Source organism: Bemisia tabaci, chromosome 8 (assembly GCF_918797505.1).
Source record: "Bemisia tabaci chromosome 8, PGI_BMITA_v3".
Classification (NCBI taxonomy): Eukaryota; Metazoa; Arthropoda; class Insecta; order Hemiptera; family Aleyrodidae; genus Bemisia; species Bemisia tabaci.
The window spans coordinates 31,284,099-31,299,291 of NC_092800.1; the positions used below are offsets into that span (position 1 = coordinate 31,284,099).

The following is a 15,193-nucleotide window of genomic DNA, read 5'->3' on the forward strand; positions in this document are numbered from 1 at the left end:
CGAAAACTGCTAATGTCCATTTTTTCAGTCCTCTGTTTTTTTGAGTTAATAATTCTCTTGGTGTTGGATGCAAACACGTAAGTGGCGTTAATACTTGTCTCCGAGTCACCTTAATCCCAAATTGAGTCCTTTCATCGCTCGAATGGTTGTATCATTTCTTTAAAAGTTGGAAAAATGGACATTAGCGGTTTCCACAAGTCCCGATTTAATTGTCAAGCACTAAATATGTATGTTACTAATGAGAACTGCTAGCATAGCAATGTTTGGCAGAAACTGTGGTTTGAAGAATTTGAATCTTTCTGCTTTTCTGCACTGTCTTCCAGCTTATTTTGATGAAAAAATATTGGCAGTGAATGTTTTAAAAAATACGAACTTTCAAGCCAAAAAGGTCATTGTTATTCTCTTCCAAAATTACAATGTTCGGAAGTAAACAAAACACCATTGTCTATCAAATTTTGTGTTCGTCCTTTTGTGACACATGTTATCTAATAAGCAATAACTTAGGAGACTTTTTTCAAAACTTTCCGTGCAGATGTTCAATGATGTTGCTTTCATCTTAAATCGAACCTTATTCTGGACTCGTGTAATAACACTAATGGTTAAAGTCCACAGTAGCATAAAGACTTATTGTATTCCTTGAAAGGGACTTTGTCATCTGTATGAACGCCTCTACTTTTCAGGCCTGGGAAAGTTTGTGCCCTTTGTAATTTGGGCGAACGAAGTCAACTTGGTCAAGGTGAACTGATGCGGCTCAGCGTTCCTGAAGGTTTTGTGATCCCACAGAAAGATCCATCAAAAACAACTAATGGGTTCATGTCTCCTCCCTCCGATCTCTCAGATGCAGCCCCGTTTTCGCAGCATGGTGACAAATCCCCTAGATCAACCAATCCGGCTGTTACATTTAGGAGACAGAAAAGTTGGGCAAAATCAAAGTAAGTAGTTGTGGAAATATTTTCATCGCAATTTTAAAGTCCTGGACGTACACCATACCCAAATATCTGTCCTATGCACCAGAGAGAAAAAAAATGAATCTTACTTTGTAATATAAAATTACAAGTACATAATGTGAAGACACACACTTTCCCTCCCTTGCGCCTCTCCGCATCAGCAGCCTAAGCTCCTGTATCACTGTGCGCTTCATCCGTGTGCGTGCTGGTTGTCGCTGATAACTGAGGAGTACCCCTCCTATTAGTCTCTCAATATGAATCCATCCTCGTACACTTTGCTGTTACTTGAGGAAAGCAGAAAAAGCCACCTATTGTCGTTTGTTCTCAACTCCATGGTAATTGCCCTGTAAGAGCAATGTCTAAATGTACAACAATACACAGGAAATTCACCACTGACAATTTGTGGAGTTGGCTAGTCAGATACCTATGCATATCACATGAGTCTTGAGAAGAGGATATGAATTAATAATCAATTTATCCTCAGTAATGCCCCTTACTAAAAGAACAAAAAAATTTAGCTAAAAGTCTTCCTTCTATTGTGTGGTATTTGTTACCGCTAATGTTTTACTTTGACAATTTTCAGAAATACATCTTTGAAAAACCAGTTCGAACCTGTAGATGAGCTTAGTGTTGTTGGGTACAATGATGAAATAGATCCGGCAACTCTGTTTGATTCAGGTTTGTACTTCTATTACTAATGGATACTTTATTTTTATTGAAAAACATAATTGTATTCCTAGTTGCGGCTAGCGCATTTATAATGACATGCAAATGGGTAAAGTTAAGTACTCAGTAAAGTTAAATTTAAAATCTTTGATGTCATGGTTGCATCATATCGTGAAAAAAGTGCTCCTCCTCAGATGTTAAAGGAACCTATTTTTTATTGTAAAGTTCCATGATTTCTATTAGAGCCAAAATTTTACCATGTGTGTGTGTGGTTTTAATACATGGTTCAATTTATCATTTTCTTATACAAGTGACAAAATTTTGCAAACGCTTTCAAAATTATTAACATGTTACACCCCGACACATTTCTAAACCCTGAAATCAAAATGGTTAAACACTGAAAACTTGGAAAGCTAGCACTTAGACCGAAAACAGCTAAAATAACAATCGTAAAGGTTTCATTTTACCTAAGAGCATACGTAAATGAATGTACCACTTGATCTAAACAATATTTTATAAAAATTTAGTCATTAATTGACATTTTAGAAGATGTTTTTAAATTTTGATCGATGTTATTAGGTATTTATAGAACAATAATCTTAGTCTATTTGTTCAAAGATGAGGGTTTCTTAAACTTTAGCTGCGCTCATTCTATTTCCAGCATTCATTTTTGTTCCAGCTCTAAAATCAAACTTTTTGTACTTGATTTCAGGTGTTTTCTATGTGCATCAGTCGTGCGCCTTGTGGTCAGAAGGTGTTACCAGGAATGCAGATCTTCAGTTAGAGAATGTTGCTAGTGCACTCGTCTCGAGTGCCAATAGAAAATGTAATGGATGTCTGCATTATGGTGCTTCTGTTGCCTGTAGTTTTACAAATTGTTTCAAATTTTTTCATTTTCCTTGTGCAATAGCAGCTGGTGGATTCCTCCAAACTAAAACTTTAACACTTGTTTGTAACTTACATTTAGACCAAGTGCCATTATTATGTAAGTATACTGATTTTTCTCCCTTTTATTCCTTTCAGTTTTCATACAGTTTCTCCTGTACTTTAGGTGTCCTGTATTCTGAAAATGAGTCTGTTGTTAGTTAACCCATTGACAATTATTTTGCTTAAAACATGCAGAAGTCAGTAACTTTAAATATTTCACAATAATCCGTAAACCAATAATTTAGTGTTGAAAATCGGAGTATCAAACATTTAGAATATGTTTTTTGTGGAAACAGGAAAAAACTGAGTTTTAACACTTCTTCATTGTTAATTTATGGCTGTCTGAATCACAGAAATTGCAAACTGAACATATCATAAAAATGTGATGTTATTTTCTGCTCAACAATACAAAAATTCTAATTTGTAACCGTAATGAAATAATAATCGGCAGGGCAAAATAATTTTAGATCAGTTACTACTCGTTTAAGAATTGATAAAAATGCGATCTGTCATGGAAATATCCCAAACATTGATGCCAAGTCGACGGACAGCCAATTGATCAACCAAGTTTGAGGAGGTTCCCTCAAATAGACCCTCCTTTCAGACATATACAAGTATTAACTGGTAAATGATGATCATTGAGTGGTAAAATTCAGCATATCATTCGTTCAATAAAAGAAATAGATGCATCGTCTTTAAAAAAAAAAATTAAAGGATCTGACCCAATAGCCTGTGGAATCAAAAATACTTTTATTCTTGTCACAAGAGAATCTTCCTGATTGAACCTGCATTTTTCTAATGTTGATACAAATCTCATGATTATTAGAAATATTAGTTAGATCTATGGCTTACTTGCTAACATTTTCAACATTTACTGTATGTATACTTGTTCCATTTCAAAAATCCAAGCATTTTGGCAAACCTTTTTAATTTTAAGAAATTGACTATTGCCAGAAAATGTTTAATTTTTCAAAAAATTGAAGAATAAAAGTATTGCTCTGTCAAGGTGGTTTTTCCTGGGTTCTTGACAAGGTCAAAGTAGCAGGTGATTTATTGCAAGGTTGAGTCTTAGATCTTGGCAGATTTTGACTTTTTAACTTATAGCCCCTGCTCATGAGTCATAAGAATCATTCTCAACCCAAAAAACGTTACATTCTATTTAGAGGTTAGTAATTGTATGGGATGCAGGGGTTTTTTTTGCAGAAAAATCTAGCTATTATTACTCCGAATTTTCCAATTTTTTTGGTCGGGAATCATTCTTCAGACTCATGTGTAGGAGCTACTAACCTTGTTCTGGCTGTAAAGTCAAAGTCTATCAAGATATTTATCCAGTTGATGCTATTTATTGCATTCCAGTTCAATCGCGCCAAGAACCCTCAACAAACCACCTTAATTTTTCTAATCAAATTTCACAAATTATTGTTTTATTTTTCAGCCAACGTTGAAGTAACTTGCGGGACTTGCTACTCTTTGGGTGATGTATCAAACTTATTAATGTGTACAGTGTGCGGCAATCACTATCATGGTCTCTGCGTCGGGCTGGCTTTACAACCTGGTAAGTTGTCAAGTAGACTTTTCTCTCAATCTATGACTCAGCATCCATCAAAGTTTTCTTCGGAACAAAGATCCAGCAAAATTTGCTTTCTGCTTCAAAAATTAAGTTATTTGATTGAATCGCTTTTATAGTATTTATATAAATTTTTCATTGAATCAATATTGGTATCTGCGTTCCTCAAGTGACGTAAAACAGAATATGTTATATTGTGAAATTATGATTTTTAAAATCAGCTACAACTTTTTTGTCCCCTGTTAAAGTATTCACCTACTCTCATTCAAATGTGTTGTATCATAATACGTAATGGATCATCATGATTTTAACTTTCAAACATTTACTGAAATTAAAGCTTCCAGCTAATTTATTTATTCTGTTCTCCAGGCACTCGAGCTGGTTGGCAGTGTTCAGAATGTCGAGTTTGTCAAGTTTGCCGACAACCAGAAGAATCTACAAAAGCAATGTTCTGTGAAACATGTGATAAAGCTTACCATCCAACGTGTCTGCGGCCTATAGTAACGTCTATTCCTAAATTCGGGTGGAAGTGTAAAGTGAGTATTAGTTAAATTTTAAATTTAATTTTAAATATTCAATGACAAGCTGGTCATAATGGTTAGTTTTCAGTCAAGAACAGTCCTTGTCAATGTTCTATTCTCAGTTTGTGTTACCATGTGTTTTCATTGTAAATTCAAGTGACGAATATATCCACCATAGAACTAGTCGAAAAACTTTCCTGATTTTTCATCCCTATGTAAAGAATACTTTATGACAGTTTCAAGCATTAGCATTGATTTGTTCTCCTTCGATAACAATATTATGGGAGTGGAGTTTTTGAGACACAGCAAACGAGAAATGCATTCTATACTTTATTGTTTTTGGTGGATTCTTATCGGTAGAAAGGCATTGTTGCCCCTTTATAGAAGAGAAAACAAACTTAATAGCAGGAAGCCGCAACAACCTCAATCGCATCTTTTTAGCATTTTAACTTATCTTGTTGTTCACCAGTGAGCTATTAAATTAGCACCGAGAGATGCAGAAAATTCTAGATCACTGCAACTTCTGACTCCCTTGATATTTTCCAAAATTTCCCCAAAATTGCTTATTTTCAGAAGTTAAAGATCATCTCACTAGAAAATGTTCCCAAAATGTATCTTGATCTTCATGTCTGCTGTTATCTAAAAAAAGCTTGGGATTTTGCCCATTTTGATGCAGAAAATACATGTGCTATGTATTTATAACGTTTCGTCTTAATAAATCCAGTTTTAGCTTCTTCGCTTTTGCTAGTAGGTACATTTTTAACCTCTGTTTCGGAATTTTTCAGGCTTGCCGTCTATGCAGTGATTGTGGTTCAAGAACTCCTGGTGGTGGCCAGTCATCAAGGTGGCATGCCCATTACACCGTTTGTGATTCATGCTATCAACAGCGCAACAAAGGGTTCTCTTGTCCGCTTTGTCGTAGAGCGTATCGTGCAGCAGCTGTTAGGGAAATGGTGCAATGTTCCAAGTGTCACAAGTAAGATTTCTTCTAATCTTTTTATCGGATATGTTCAAAAATTAATCTTACTTCTAAAGTAGGATCAGAGGTCCACAGTACTTTCAAGAATATATGATAGTTGATCAATCAACCTATAATTTCTGGATTCGAAGGCATAATTTTCAAAATTTCCTCCAAGTCAAGGCATGTTGTAGTGCATCAGGTATTTATGTTCAGTCAAGTTAGGCCGTTACAGCTGACATGATAAGTGGGCAAAACTCATTATTTTTTTTAACAAGAATGGACCACTAGACAAGATATGAATTTAAGCAATCTGATACATGTTTCTTAACCAGAATTTAACGTTGAACACGATTCGCACAACGAAAATTACTGAAACCAACTCCTAACGAAGATATTAACGTTTTTATTTCACATTGGTTACGAGGAATTTGAACTGCCCGCTCAAAAGAAACTCAAAGCTCTACGTGAGTCAAATTGCGCACTACAACGGTTTCAGCAAGCTTCTCAATCAAGCCATTTTTATTTCCAACCATGTGTTGTTCAAACTATTAGAAATTTGCTATAGCTGAGCCAAAGCGTCAAGATTGAGGTTGCCAGATTTTCATGCCAGAAACTGTCATGATAATGTTTAGCAAGCGATGTGAATCATGTAGAGCATTGAGTTTTAATGAGTGGGTGGTTTGAATTCACGCACAAGGAATCATTAATTATCTTTGTAAGGAGTTGATTTTGGTAATTTTTGTTGTGCGCATCGTGTTTTACGTGAAATTTTGGGAAAGAAACATGTATCAGAATGCTGAAATTCGTACCTTGTCTAGTGGTCCATTTGAGGTAATCACTCAGAGTGTGCTGATGTAATTATGAAGAAAATCTTTTCACATCAAAATCGGAACAAGGTCTTGGGTTTGATTGTGACTACTCTTTAATCCATAAATTCTGTTACTATTTATATTTCCACTTTCAAATCTGAAGGATCAGATTACCTCATCTACTATTATCTCATTCGTTGTTTGTTTGCCCTCGTAGATTTGTACATGGCACTTGTGATGCTGATGCTGATTTAAAAGCTCATCAACTAAGGAAGGATGCCAATCCAGACTACGAGTACACGTGCCCCAACTGTAAGAATGGACAAATATCAGCAAAACGAAACAGCATCGAAGATTCCATGATAGACTCAAATTTAAGTGCTTCCCAAGAGTCCTTGTATCTGAATGAAGATGAATATGAGTTTGTCTATGATAAGGTGCGTCAAAACCTATCTTGTTTTTTCCTTAAATGTTCCCTATGTTTGCGTTGCCTTGTGCATTGAGGAAAAGAAAAAAAAGTAAGCTTGCTGATTGTAGATTGATCCTTTTCTTATAACAGGATAGCTACACTGTTTCATGATTCACTGCAAGAACTTCCTTTAACTTTTTGCTGGTCGTATCAAACGGGCTCTTTGTTAACACAGCTTCTATTATACACATTTATCTGCCAAAATTTGGTCTTGGAGTCTAAAATTTAATCAAAGGTTGGGAAAGTCAAAGCAAAGCACACAAGTTACGTAGCAAATGTCAATTGAGTTTAGAGGTGTAGAAAGCATGAATTCTGGATCCAAACTGAACCCCACCAACTCGTAGATAAGGTCCCCGAATGGCAACCTTGAATGGAATCTTTTAGTTCTCAATAATATATGAGATGAGAAAAAAATAGATCCAATAATACCACTGTGCATAGTAGGTTAATATAAAAATTTTGCCCATAATTTGACTCGTTGACGTTAAATTCAAATTTAGTTAAGCACAAGATTCATCAATGTGGTGGCAACTTGTGACTCTCGAAACTGTAGACAAGTAAAATTCTCAATTTCACCAGCTTTTTTGCCTGCCTCTGCACATATAAATTAATAAATGTATTTTACACAGCATATCATTTGATCTGCTGCTGTTGATCCTTTTCAAATCTTTAATCACTTTCTCCTCAACTCCAAAAACTATTGTTTCATTCAAACTCATTGAATTTGTCGAAAATTTCAGAATGGCAGGGACTCGGACGACTTTCGTGGAGGCTCAGCTGCAGTTGGTCTAGGGAAAGGCAAGCCGTACTGTGCTAGTAAACTTTCTAAGAAAAAACTGGGGTATATTGCAATGGGTGGCGGTGGAGGATTGAAACCAAAAGGAATCGGCAAAATGACATCTATTATGGCTGCTGTAACATCATCTTTGCAGAAGAAAAATCAAAGGTTGGACTTCCGAAGCAAGCGAGGTCCGAAAGCTAAAATGCGGGGCATTTTTGGTGTGCCAGGTGTCGGGCTCCAAGTAAGTACAGGTTCTCATGAATGAAAACAAGAATTCTTAGTGCTTTTTTTTTTTTTTTTTTTTTTTTTTCAAGGAATAGGAAATAAATCATCTTCCTTTGGAGGGTAATTGACAGCACTGGCTACTGTGTTCTATTCGATATTGCATTTACTCTATAAATGAAGACTAAGGGAAAAACAAATTAATCAGCTCCAGTCATGAGTCCCATGAATCTTTTCTCATAAAAATAATCCATTAATCGAGGAACCAAAAGAAGATTGTCAAAATCGGAAATCACTCCATCAGTTCAGCTTATTAAATGTGATATAAAATAGAAGGACTTTAATTTTTCCTAATAGTTCTGCCCTGGTTTTTTCCAAATTTATGGATCTTTAAGGACCATAATGTGAACCGCTTAAAAATCAAGACTTTAATTGGAACACTTCCAAAAAATGTCCTCTGTTAAAATGTTTCTGTGTACCTTTTTATCATGTTTCGATCAGCATAATTTTACATCAGGTCCTTTGAAAACTGTATTTTGTCGAATGGTGTTTCTAATTGTTAACTTTTCTTTTCATTCAGAGGCCGAGTGCTGATGCAAATCAGAATAAATCGGAGGACGATCCTCTCGGTGAAAATCGCCTTGTTCTCTGCTCTGCAAAGGACAAGTTTGTTTTAACGCAGGATGTTTGTGTGATGTGCGGAGCTCTAGGAACTGATCAAGAAGGCTGTCTCATTGCTTGCGCTCAGTGCGGTCAATGTTATCATCCGTATTGTCTGAATGTCAAGGTAAGATTTCATTTAAGGTAGTGCTAATAATTTACTTCTTAGTGTTTGGGGCTCTCCAAGTGCCTAGTGATGATGCAGTAATTATGTCAATGCCATTTTTTTAAAAATTGATCGCCATCCATGATGACAACTATAAGGCAGATTCTGAGCTTAAGCATTGCTGTTATAGTTCGCTGAGGTGGTTTTTTTCAATCTATGTCCTCCCGTTGACGAAATACAAAGTTAAATATCCCACCAATTTTAAGACCTACCAAAATTATTTCTTATCTTTGATAATACTAGTTTTCTTCTTAATTGATGCTCATCTCTGATGACAACTATAAGGCAGATTCTGAACTCAAACATTGCTGTTACAGTTCTCTGAGATGATAGTTTTCCCACATTCTTACTGCATTTATCATAGTGCATAATCAAGCGTTTTGACTAACGAATTAATTTTGACTAAAAATGCTAAAATCAGTTACTTTGAACAATTCAAAATAATTCTAAATCTCAATTGCAGGCATCAAAAATCAGTATATTAGTCATTCCTAAGGTTTGGTTTTAAGGGGAAACAGGAACACAAGTCCTGATGCTTTTAGTTTTGTTATTTAATAGCTGTCCAAATCATGATAATTGTTTAATAAGGGGAATGCAGGAAAATTTAATGTTGTTTCATGTTCAAGCGTACAATAATACAAAAATACCACAACCAAGTAATAGATTTTGGTACAAAATAAGTTTTAGGCTGGTCACACTATTCATATAAACATTGACAAGAGAGTGATCTACTGTGAAAACATCAAAGTATCATAAACATTGCTGCTAAGTCACTCCGAGCCGTCACTTCAAGTCAATAGGTTGATAACACGTTCATACTTTTGCAACTTAAAACTAATTATCCTAGGACCTCGAATGATTGGTGTCTATCCCTGATGACAACTATAAGGCAGATTCTGAATTTACATTGCTGTTTTAGTTCTCTGAGATAGTTGAACCTTATCCCTACGCATTTTAAGCATTAGCTATAAATAAATTGGTCGAAGGCAAATAGTCAGATCAGGCATTTTGTCAAATGCCTAGGCAAATAGTCAAATATTCTTACTTAGATTGAAATTTTGATTTTTTACCTTAATTTTAGATAAAATAATTCGTTGCTCCTGCAAGAAAGAATTCTCTGTTAAAATATGCTGCACACCATAGTATTTTAAACGATTTTAAGCTCCTGAATGCACAATTCTCATGAAATTTTCAGCACATCATAAAACAAATAATTTTTTAAAATTTTAACATTGAAATGTACTAAAGGCATGAACTCTTGGCCATAAATTTACAGAATTCTGTTAACAGTCAAAATTTGACTACCGGCCTAGGCATTTGATAAAATGCTTGATTTGACTAATTGCCTTCGACAAATATACTGATTCAGTTCTGTGTCTTCCGTAGGTACCATCTGTGTGGTAGATAGAACTTGTGTCCCATGTGTGGATATTGTTTATTTGTGTTATTTTTGGCTATCTTGGGAAGTAGACCACTTTCTGTATCTGCGCATTTAGGTGGCAGTGAGGCAGTCGCTTACAAGTAGGAAGTAATCGAGTGTTGACTCATTAGATGCAAGTTCAATCTAATTATTTCCAATGGTAGTATTGAAAGAGGTTGTTTAATTATTTGGATCCATTTTTATGCAATTGAAGCTTGTTTTAATGGAGAAATGTCACATTTAAATTGAACAAGAACTGTTCAAGTCACTTATTACCTCGTGTTGTGTGCGTATACAAAATCCAGGCATCTTTAACTTTTCCCTCTCTCATTGCAGGTAACAAAAACAATTCTGACAAAGGGATGGCGGTGCCTGGACTGCACGGTTTGCGAAGGCTGTGGTCAACGCAACGATGAAGCACGCCTTATCCTGTGCGATGATTGTGATATTTCTTACCACATTTACTGCATGGACCCTCCATTAGATTATGTCCCTCGTGGAACGTGGAAGTGCAAGTGGTGTGCCCAGTGTCTCACATGTGGAGCCACCGATCCCGGTTTCAATTGCATGTGGCTGCGAAATTACACTGAGTGTGGGCCTTGTGCTTCGCGGACGTGCTGCCCGTCATGCTTCGATTCGTATTGTGATGATCAACTGATTATTAAATGTTCTCAATGTGAACGGTAAGTACATACTCCTTTAACCAACGGCAAAAAATGTGTCTTTCATTTCAGCAATGCATTTCTCTGTCCAACTCCCGATCCCAAATATCTGATGGTTCTGAAATATTCATAATTCATGAGTGAGCAGTGTCTTTGAGGAATACATTATTTTAATGCAGCAAATCAAGTCGAAAGTGGTGAAGTAAGGAAATAAATTTTGTCACTGAAATGACCAAAATTCAACATTTTTACACCAAATTCTTCTGAAACTTCTTCTTCAAGTTCCTCTGCAAGTATCATCATTGAACTCTATAAGGTCTCTCTTTTCAGGAAATGTTTAGGCCAACCTTGTTAGTGGATCCTTGGAAGAAAAAAATAAATAAATCTGACATACTCTAAAAACTTTCGTCCCTTTAGCTGAAAACGACCCCTACGGTTCAGGGATTCAATTGAGACTCTCTGCGTTGTCCATCTCACTCTGGTTCCTGAAAATGGTCAGCAGTATTTTTTTTCAAGTGTTTGATGTAAAATTAAAACTTTTCTTATGATAAAAAATTGTTGAACATGTTTTGATGATAAAACGTTGTATATTTTGAATTTTCATTATTTTGTGGAGTAAAAATTTCTTCTCGGTGGAGATAATTAATCTAATGCTGGGCCTTTTTACAGGTGGCTTCATGCTAGCTGTGATAGAATAAATACAGAACAGGAGGCGGAAATGTGTTCATTAGCAGGTTACAATTGTATTCTGTGTCGTCCTCGTGATGTGCCTCCTCCTCACCTCGTACCAAAGCCCAAATTACCGGAAAAGAAACCGGCTAAACCTAGACCTCCAACTCCAGTCAAAAGTCCAGGTTTGTAGAACTTAAAGCTTATGAACGAGTGTTACCTATAATTATAACTAATTCTTTTTTTACTTGCATATATAGTTTACCAAATAATAGATTATTCCATTTTTTTTGGAACCTTTCCTTCCCGGCTGGAAGAAAGGCCCATCAAAAAAGGGTTAGAGATGAAGGAAGAACACTCAGACAATGGTGATCAAGGCGGAGAAAGAACAAGACTGACGAGCGACGCCGGACAAAACAAATAAATACACACAAAAAGAAAAAAAAAGAACAGAAACTAAAAACTCAGTTGACGGGTTTAGCCCCCCGTCAGGGCATACTAAGTTTCACACTTACATTTTTGAGAAAAAAAGGAAGAACCGTGGTGAAACGACAGACCGAACAGCAGAGCGAAAAGAACGAGCTCGAATAACGAAAAAAGCAGAGAGGGGAGCCGAGTAGTGCTAGTAGCCGCCACGCGACCACTAGCGCTACTTGGTGGGCTAAAATTTTGAAAAGTGAAGGGGTAGAGGGAACACCCCGTTACATTTTCTTCGTGTGCAAATGATTTTGACAGTGAAAGTGCAAAAATGTGAATCTTGATTGCGGTGTTTTACAATCGCTGCTCTTTTTTATTTTTTAAACGGAGACCAAACCAACATCAAGGCTTGAAATTATGACAAAACATTCTTTACGTAGAGAAAAAAAAATCACCGAAGTTATAAAACATAAGATGTCTTGTAGCGTCCCATGTACAGAAAATAAAGTATGACATGAAGTCTACGACGCCGCAAGCCGTGATATGGGTTTCTGAAGTTTCACTATAAATATACCATTTCTTTTGGTAAGTCCTCTGTAAACCCCTGTTTCTTCAGAATTAAAGTCTGTAATGTGCCAAAACTCAGCAAGAGATTCAGAACCAGGTTTGATTCCTCTCAAATTTTCAATGTCAATGAGTGATTTAGCAGTATTGAATGAAGGGAGCGTTTCTGCGCAAGCTGTAGTCATGGAATTAAAATTTTAAAATTCGTTTTTCCTTTGAGATGTAATTTTTATTTGGCAGCCGTGTTTTGAGCGAGTGGCTCATCACATACCAATGATGAGTCCCGCTTGAAACGCGTCTGCCCAATAAAAACTACATTGTAAGTGAAGAACAAATTTTAAAATTTTAATTAGTTGATATAGTAGTGTCTTCCTAGTGTTAAACATGTCCATTGGTATACTGGTTTTTAATGAGAAACTAAAGTCTCTTACATTTTGCAACTATCACATGGCTCGGATTATCAAGTAGCAGGATGCTTTTACTTTAATCTAAAGAAATAAAAACTTTGCTTGGGAATCTTACATCACACTAATCAGAAAGCTCTCATGATGAGCTAAGTGAGAGGTATTTTGCTAATATTGGTCATAATTGATCATGGCTCTACTAAAATTTGTTGACTACCTCAGTTTTAGCATGTTTTCAGAGTGCTGCCAGATGCACCAAAAGAAATTGGGTGGTAATAAGGTATAGATGGTTGATTTCATGCGATGATGAAATCTTATGACTCTTTTTTTCCATGTTTTCAGATCCAGTAGTTGTAGAAACCCAACAGGAATTTTTTGTGGATGGTGTTTGTCTATCAAAATCTGGGTTAGATCAAATGCAATCTCATTCTCTGATGGACCAAAGTCTTCTACCCCCTCAACGAAAGAAAAGAGCGTTGCCCAAAAAATTATCTGAGAAAGATGCCAGTATTTTTGCAACAATTGAGTCAGTCGTTTCTGGTGGAAAACCCAGTGATATAGCAGCAATGTTGGCAAACAAGATGGATGTGGATGAAAGTCCGAACAAAGAAACTCCGACGGAAATCTACAAAGAAGGAATGGTTGTTCAACCTGGGCCTGATGGCAAGCCTCCTGAGCCACCTGAAGGGTTCACAATTTTCACGACTGAAGCTGGCGTTATGGTGCTGCGGCGTAAAAGAGTCAGAAATTTACAAAGGCTAGGTGAGATTTTTTTTCTTCTTATCTGTAGCGTAGTGAGAATAGAATGCGGATCTTCCCTGAGAAAATTTTAACCTCTTCGAAGTCCTGCCGCTACTTCTTTCATTCATATTCAACCATCCTAATAACATTTATCGAGAAGAAGGGAAAACTGCTGAAATTTCTCATTCTTTACCGTAATTGTTCTCCTATCCAAGAAATAATTTTATGCTACCAGGTAATTTTTTCCACTATAAATTTATCGTATTTAGAGTGCATTTGGCCCATTAAATTTTTTTTTCCACTATAATAAGCAGTCTTACATGTACTCGAGCTCATTTACACCTACTGCTCCCCATTCATGATTTTATTCAATTTACTTATCTTTTCTTTCGTATGAGCCAACTATTTTCAAATTTACTTGTTCCTCTTTAGTTTTCTCAAAACCACAGGATGCTTCCTCAATATTCACCTAATGTTTAAAACATGTTCGTCTTAAAATGGGTATTATCCATCAGAGATACTAGCATTTTAAAATATTAATTTGTTTCAATTTAGGTATTGGCGGCTTCAATGCACGTGTTCGCAACAACAGGTATCACAAAGATCAACAAAAAGATATCGATGAATCTTCAACAGGAGACTTTAATTTGTCTCTCACTGACGCAGATGCAACACCTGTCGCCACCCCAACAACTCCAGAAGCAACCGATGTTAACTCTTTGGGAGATAAACCTAAAAGGAAACCCCAAAGAAGAAAATTAAAGAGTAAACTTGCTGAAAATTTTCCCTCTTATTTACAGGTATGCAAAATGATTCAAACTTATAAACTTATTCACAGTTTTCTGTTGTAATGAATCCTCAAAATTTTGTTAACTGTCTTTACAATGCATCCTACAAAGTTTTAAGGTACGGCAATTACGGCATTAATGGCAAGCGTTGACAGAAAATGACAAAAGAGTCCGGGAAAAATTGTTAAGTCACCTTTATTTCTTGAATGGGTTTGACGCTTCGAACAACAAATTTTGCCTGAATAGTATTTAAATTTATGTCTTTTTAACCATCTGGCGCATTCTATATTGTCAAGGAATTTTACCGAAATGTGACAGGGAAATGTGAGGGAATTTCAATTTCTAAATTCTGTGGCAATCCTGATAATGCATATGAGGAGACGCTTCAAGTCCCAAATCCTGATAACTCCAATCGCCTTGATTATTTGCCAGTGACAGATGCATTAAAAGAAAAAAGTTGAGAATTCTATCATAGTTTCTATCATGTATTATCTTATTCATTTTTGCTCTCATGATAAGTGTCAAATTAAATGATTTATCATTCTGAATAATTCCAGGAGGCTTTTTTTGGAAAAGATCTATTAGATACTAGTAAGGAGACACCTGGCGAGTTAGAAAGCAGCAGCAGTGAGTCGGAAGAAGACACAGTTAAAGTCACCCATGATATCACACTGTCTCAGGTAAATTTTTATCACTTAACCTCTTCACCTTTTGCCTTCCAGGCTGATGGATATTCTTGGGTCGTTTATTTTCACTATGGAATATGAAATGGAATTTTCCTTTTTATCAGGGTCTCTGGTGGCATGGAAAACTAAGGAAGTCAGGAAAATAG

The 15,193-nt window shown here is 36.0% G+C and overlaps 1 protein-coding gene across 9 annotated transcripts in view; it reads left to right on the top strand.

Annotated features, from left to right (window-relative positions):
- LOC109034958 (uncharacterized) overlaps positions 1–15,193 on the top strand; it is a 73,208-nt gene that overhangs the window by 7,176 nt on the left and 50,839 nt on the right. For all 9 annotated transcript variants that reach the window (XM_019048392.2, XM_072303776.1, XM_019048390.2 and 6 more), the window contains 14 exons: positions 681–932; positions 1,531–1,625; positions 2,326–2,598; positions 3,976–4,095; positions 4,477–4,643; positions 5,414–5,604; positions 6,616–6,835; positions 7,608–7,889; positions 8,451–8,657; positions 10,453–10,799; positions 11,448–11,632; positions 13,175–13,594; positions 14,129–14,373; positions 14,919–15,041. In XM_019048392.2, coding sequence (XP_018903937.2) covers positions 681–932; positions 1,531–1,625; positions 2,326–2,598; positions 3,976–4,095; positions 4,477–4,643; positions 5,414–5,604; positions 6,616–6,835; positions 7,608–7,889; positions 8,451–8,657; positions 10,453–10,799; positions 11,448–11,632; positions 13,175–13,594; positions 14,129–14,373; positions 14,919–15,041 — 3,127 coding nt within the window. The remainder of the gene's footprint in view (positions 1–680; positions 933–1,530; positions 1,626–2,325; positions 2,599–3,975; positions 4,096–4,476; positions 4,644–5,413; positions 5,605–6,615; positions 6,836–7,607; positions 7,890–8,450; positions 8,658–10,452; positions 10,800–11,447; positions 11,633–13,174; positions 13,595–14,128; positions 14,374–14,918; positions 15,042–15,193) is intronic.